General features: G+C 54.8%; 1 protein-coding gene across 1 annotated transcript in view; it reads right to left on the minus strand.

The window, feature by feature from the left end:
- ZNF853 (zinc finger protein 853) overlaps nucleotides 1-6,181 on the minus strand; it is a 14,315-nt gene extending 8,134 nt beyond the window's left edge. The window contains exons 1-3 of the mRNA XM_011985848.1: nucleotides 5,887-6,181; nucleotides 4,774-4,891; nucleotides 5-1,209 (exon numbers count right to left, since the gene is read on the minus strand). Of these exons, the coding sequence (XP_011841238.1) occupies nucleotides 5-1,209; nucleotides 4,774-4,891; nucleotides 5,887-5,898 (1,335 nt within the window). The 5' untranslated portion in view covers nucleotides 5,899-6,181. The remainder of the gene's footprint in view (nucleotides 1-4; nucleotides 1,210-4,773; nucleotides 4,892-5,886) is intronic.

Below are 6,181 nucleotides of genomic sequence, written 5' to 3' on the forward strand. Positions count from 1 at the left end.
CTGCCGCTCCGCCACCCCCTGCGGCTGGCACCAGTTCTAGCTGCAGCTCCGGTTGCACCGGGGTCAGCTCCAGCTGCACCTCCTGCTGCTGGGCGCCCAGCTCCACCGGAGTCAGCTCCAGCTGCACCTCCTGCTGCTCCAGCTGCTGCTGCTCTAGCTGCTGCTGCTGCTCCAGCTGTTGCTCCAGCTGCTGCAGCTGCTCCTGCAGTTTGAGCTGCAGCTGCCGCTGCTCCTGCTGCCGTTCCAGCTCCTGCTGCCGCTCCAACTCCTGCCGCTGCTGCTCCAGCTCCTGCTCCGACCCCAAGTCCACAGGCATGAGCTCCAGCTCCACCTCTTCCTCCTCCTCGGGCTCCAGGGGAGGAGGCTGCAATTGTTGCTGTTGCAATTGTTCCTGCTGCTGTTGCAACAGCTGCTGTTGCTGCTGCTGCTTTAATTGTTCCTGCTGCTGCAGCAGTAGCTGCTGCTGTAACTGTGCCTGCTGCTGTTCCAGCAGTTGCTGTTGTAACTGTGCCTGCTGTTGCTGCAACAGTTGCTGCTGTAACTGTTCCTGCTGCTGCAGCAACAGTAGCTGCTGCTGCTGCTGCTGCTGCTGTAGCTGTTCCTGCTGCTGTTGAAACTGTTGCTGCTGTAATTGTTCCTGCTGTTGTAGCAGCTGCTGCTGTTGTAACTGTTCCTGATGTTGCTGTAACAGCTGTTGCTCTTGCACTTGCTGCTGTAGCTGTTCCTGCTGCTGCAACAGCTGTTGCTCTTGTGCTTGCTGCGGCTGTGATGGCTCCTGCTGTGGCTGTAACGGCTCCTGCTGTGGTTGCAACTGCTCCTGCTGCTGCTGTAACAGCTGTTGCTCTTGCACTTGCTGTGGCTGCACCTGTTGCTGCTGGTGCGTTAGCTGCAGTTCAGGTTTCAGTTCCTGATGGTGCATGGATTGGTGTTTTTCCTGCTGTAGTTGAGATAGCTGTTGTTGCCCGTCTTGCTGCAGCTGTTGTTGCAGTTCTAGGTGTGGTTGCGGCTGTTGCAGTTGCTCCTGCTGTGGCTGTTGCTGCGGTTTGGGCTGCTGTTCTAACTGCTGCAGTTGCAACTCCTGTTGTCCTGGCTGGGTTTCCTCAGCGATTTCACTGGCCCCCACTGGAGCCAAGACTGCTGGCTGCTGTGGACTGCTGCTCCCCTCCTGAGGCTCTTCCTCCTCCTGACTCTCACTCCCACCACTGCCACCTGTGGAAGAAATGGCAGGAAGCCAAGAGAGAAAGATCTACAGGAAGCTCTCTGGTCCAGACCCCAGGACCTGCCCCTTACCTGCCCTCAAAGATACACTAACACACTCTTAGCAGGAGCCCAAAAGTGCTGGATCAAGTAACAATAGCAGCCCAGCAGAAACTGAAATGCTGCAGGGGCTGGGGGTGGCTTGGAAATGTGCCCAGGTGGCCGGGCATGGTGGCTCATGCCTATAATCCCAGCACTTTGAGAGGCCGAGGTGGGCAGATTGCCTGCGCTCAGAAGTTCGAAACCAGCCTGGGCAACATGGCGAAAGCCTGTCTCTACTAAAAATACAAAAAATTAGCCAGGTGTGGTGCCCGGTGCCTGTAATCCCAGCTACTCAGGAGGCTGAGGCAGGAGAATCACTTGAACTCAGGAGGTGGAGGTTGCAGTGAGCCGAGATCATAGCACTGTGCTCCAGCCTGGGCCATGTCGAAAGAAAGACAGAGAAAGAGCGAAGGAAACAAGGAAGGAAGGAGGGGGGAAAGGAAGGAAGGAAGGAGGCCCAGGGACTGCTGGTGACCTCCCTCTGGACCCCAGCTCCCTGATCCCTCCTTGGAGCTTCCCTTTACGCAGGCCCCATGCTCTGATCTCGGCACTGACACCAGCAGGGGTGCCGGGGGCTCCCTGACCATCCTAAGAAGTCTCTTGTGCTTAATCACCCTCCAGTAGAAACCACTGAACCAGTTCAGCATGGGGCTGGTTCCAATGGCCAAGCCACCAACCCCATGCTGAACTCCGACCTCAGTTACAGCCACACCTTAAATAAATAAAACTCTCCTTCTCTGTAAATAATAAATAATTTATATAAAGCTGCCTGGAATTGTCACCGCAAATAGTTTCCCAACATCACCAAAGTGTCAAAGAGACCACTAAGTTTCAGGCGGGAAGTCCTCAGTTCAGAACCTAACTCTACCAGTCGGCAGGTGTACAACCTCCTGCAGGCTCACAGCCCTGTCTATAAAATAGATCAGTGATACCCACACCATCTGCTTAAACAGTACAACAACGAGAGCCCTGGCATAGTCCCTGGAACCTGGTAGGTGCCTGAAAATTCCCTCTCTCTGCAGGTTAGGATTGGTTTGCAAAGTAACAAAAAATACCAAGGAGACTGGGAGTGTTTGAGATTGTCATTCCTGAATACAAAGGACTAACTAAGCCGGGCGTGATGGCTCATGCCTGTAATCCCAACACTTTGGGAGGCATAAACCTGGGAGGCCCTGCGCAAACAGCACCACTCCGTTACTACGCTTCTCTTTCCACACCATGTCCACCATGAGTTTCTCATTTTGAGTATTACTATTGTGCTATTGGAAAATCCCAATTCTTCTTCCTATATGTGACCTGAGGAGGCATTCTCTATTCCCAAATCTGATTTCAATATCTCTTCTCCCTATAACATCATATGTTTTCCATTTTGTAATGGAAGGCAATGCTTTCTGGCCACTTTTCCAGGAATATGTTGATTTAATAAAATCAAAGGATGGCTGGGCGCGTTGGCTCATGTGTGTAATCCTAGCACTTTGGGAGGTTGAGGCAAGTGGATCACGAGGTCAGGAGATCGAGACCATCCTGGCCAACATGGTGAAACCTCATCTTTAATAAAATGCAAAAAATCTGGGTGTGGTGGCATGCGCTGTAGTCCCAGCTACTTGGGAGGCTGAGGCCAGGGAATCACTTGAACCTGAAAGGCGAAGGTTGCAGTGAGCTGAGATAATGCCATTGCACTCCAGCCCGGTGACACAGCGAGACTCCGTCTCAAAAACAAATAAACAAAAAACAAAAATAAACAAAAAAAGAACCAAGGGACATGGTGAAACCCTGTCTCTACTAAAAATACAAAAATTAGCCGGGCATGGTGGCATGCACCTATAGTCCCAGCTACTCGGGAGGCTGCAGCAGGAGAACTGGAGAACTGCTTGAACCCAGGAGGTGGAGGTTGCAGTGAGTCGAGATCCGGCCACCACACTCCAGCCTGGGCGACAGAGCAAGATTCTGTCTAAAAAAAAAAAAAAAAAAAAAAAAAAAATTTCCACCAAGGGAGATCTACATGCATATAATTTCCTCTAGTAAAATATTCCTAATAACCTTTGGTTTGGCTAATGGATCCATGAGTGTGCTTTTCATAGACACTCACATCAGCTGGGGGGAAGCACATGGTGGGAGAAGACAGGGTGAAAACTGTCCCCCCAGCAAGTCCACTGGTGGGAGAAGGGGCACTCCCTTCTCCCACCCCTTCTGGGAGCAACAAGACAGATTGTACCTGTGTGAATCTCCTCTTTGCTGGCACAGTCTTGACCACAGGCCACTCTGACTCCCTGGGGCAGCAATTTCAGGTTTTTTTTTTTTTTTGGAGACAGGGTCTCACTCTTGTCGCCCAGGCTGGAGTGCAGTGGTGCAATCTTAGCTCACTGTAGCCTCAATCTCCCAAGCTCAAGCGATCCTCCCATCTCAGCCTCCCAAGTGGCTGGGACTACAGGCATATACCACCATGCCTAGCTAATTTTTTAAATTTTTTGTAGAGATGGGGTTTTGCCATGTTGCACAGGCTGGTCTCGAACTCCTGAGCTCAAGCGATCCACCTGCCTCGGCCTCCCAAAGTGCTGGGATTACAGGCATGAGCCATTGTGCCTGACCTCAGCATTTTTAACAAAGGCATTTTAGTGACCATCTAGTTCAATGTTGTCTGACATGTTATACCTTCTCAAAGTTTCATCAGCTAAATGTACAAGTCAGAAGGGTCTTCCTTTCCTTTTCCTTTTTTTGAGACAGAGTCTTGCTCTGTCGCCCAGGCTGGAGTGCAGTGGCACGATCCTGGCTCACTGCAACCTCTGCCTCCTGGCTTCAAGTGATCTGCCCGCCTTGGCCTCCCAAAGTGCTGAGATTACAGGAATGAACCACCACGCCTGGTCAGAAGGGTCCTTTTTGACTCCACACGTCCCCATCCCACCCCTTCAATTCCTTTGGTCCTTTTCAAGCTCTGTCCCGCCCTGCCCCAGGCCCTCACTCAGCACCCTTAAAGCACAGAATGGAAACTGGCTCTCATGAGTGTGGCCACCAGAGAAGGTTTGCCGAGAGTGGGTCCCAGAGGAAGAGGTCTTGGAAGGAAGCCACAGAGCCAACATCGGGGGCAGGAGGGGCAGAGGAAGAGTGCCTATCAGTACTTGAATGGGATCTGGGAAATTGAGTGGAAATTGACTCAGGAGCTGGAGCCAGGTGTGGTGAGGATGGTGGAGGCCCCCTGGCTGCCAGGAAACACAGCAATGAGTTCCAGCCAGCACGCACCTGTGAGTGTGAGTCCAGTCAGCACTCATGTGGGGACTGGGGAGCCCCTCACCAGCCTGGCCTCAGCCTGCCTGACACAGCCACCTTGGAAAATCTCAAGGCAGAGCTGCTGGTGTTACTCAATGCAGCTGAGGTTGGCTAGTGTGAGTCTGTGCAGGCTGCCCACCACTCTTGGGCCTCTTTCTGCCATGGCAGGCAGGTATGGGGCTCTGTCAAGGGATTCCCCCAGGCCCTCACCTGAGAGGGTGTCAGGCCCTGGGCCCCCATCTTCAAGACATCGAAGTTCCAGCACGAAGGTCTCGGTGGCTGGCCCCACCTCCATCCTGGCGGTCAGACCCGGATTCCCGGGAGTCAGCTGTGCTGAAAGGAAGGAAGCGGTTTAGATGGGCGGGAGTGCTTTGAGCTCCTGCCAGGTGCCACAGGCCCCCAAAGGCCCTCCACCTCTGCCTCAGGCCACCTAGAGTGGTCAGTTCCACCCCTGCTGCAACTACAGGACTTTCCAGGCCGCCGTGGGGAACCGGGAGTGCCGGCAGCCCGGAGGTTCAGGGCTGGGGAGGTGGCAGCCAGCAACGGAGGCTGTCACCTGCACAGAGGCAGAGCTGCCTCTCCTGACTTTTCACAGGGGGATAGAGAGTGGGGTAGCCCCACTGAGACACAACTGTGGGTGTCAGCCCTTCACAAGGGAGGAAAGCTAGAGTCACCAAAGGGACATTTAGGGTGGGGAGCTCTGGGGCCTAAGAGTGACTGTCCATCAACATCCTTCCTGCCTCCTTTTTAATACTTTGTTTTTTTGAGACGGAGTCTCATTCTGTCACCCAGGCTGCAGTACAGCGATCTTGGCTCACTGCAGCGATCCTGGCTCACTGCAACCTCCGTCTCCCTGGTTGAAGCGATTCTCCTGCCTCAGCCTACCGAGTAGCTGGGGCTACAGGTGTGCGCCATCACACCCAGCTAATTTTTATGGTTTTTTTTTATATTGTGGACGATGTTGCCCAAGGCTGGTCTCGAACTCCTGGCCTCAGGTGATCCTCCTGTCTTGGCCTCCCAAAGTGTTGGTTGAGTGCGCCACCGCGCCTGGCCCCTTCCATTCTATTGCCTTCCTGGCCTGCTCTGAGAAGGCCACCAGCAGGCCACGTGTGTCAGCTGCTACCCCAGCTCCCAGGCAAGGCAGGTGTCCAGAGCACTGTCACCCACGGCCTGGCCCTGTGCCCAGGCGCCCCTGAGGGTCCACCCTGGCCCGTGCAGAACGGGCCCCTCTCCCCTAAACAGGCCGACTTGCGCCATCCAGTCCAAACTCTCTCAAGGGACGCGTCCCCGGTGGTCCAGCGACAACGACCCCCTGGGCCTCACCTGGTGGAGCATTTCCTGCTCCCGGGGCAGCCTCTGCGCTAGGGAGGTGTGGTCAGCAGAGGCTGCGAGGTGAAGGCCACGGCGTGCAGCCGGCTCATTCCGGAGGCACCTCCATCCAGAAAGAGCCGGGACGCGCAGGGCCACCCCGGGGACTTTCTGGGCACTCCGGAGCGTCCACGCCGTCTGGGCTGCCTAGGTCGCCCTGGGCCAAGGGAAGGGGCCGAGAGGAGCGGCCGAGCAGAAGTTGGTGGAGACTCTCCGGCAGGGGTCGGGGCGGGAGGCAGCGCCCCGAATC

This window comes from Mandrillus leucophaeus, unplaced genomic scaffold (genome assembly GCF_000951045.1).
Source record: "Mandrillus leucophaeus isolate KB7577 unplaced genomic scaffold, Mleu.le_1.0 Scaffold29, whole genome shotgun sequence".
NCBI classification, from domain to species: Eukaryota; Metazoa; Chordata; class Mammalia; order Primates; family Cercopithecidae; genus Mandrillus; species Mandrillus leucophaeus.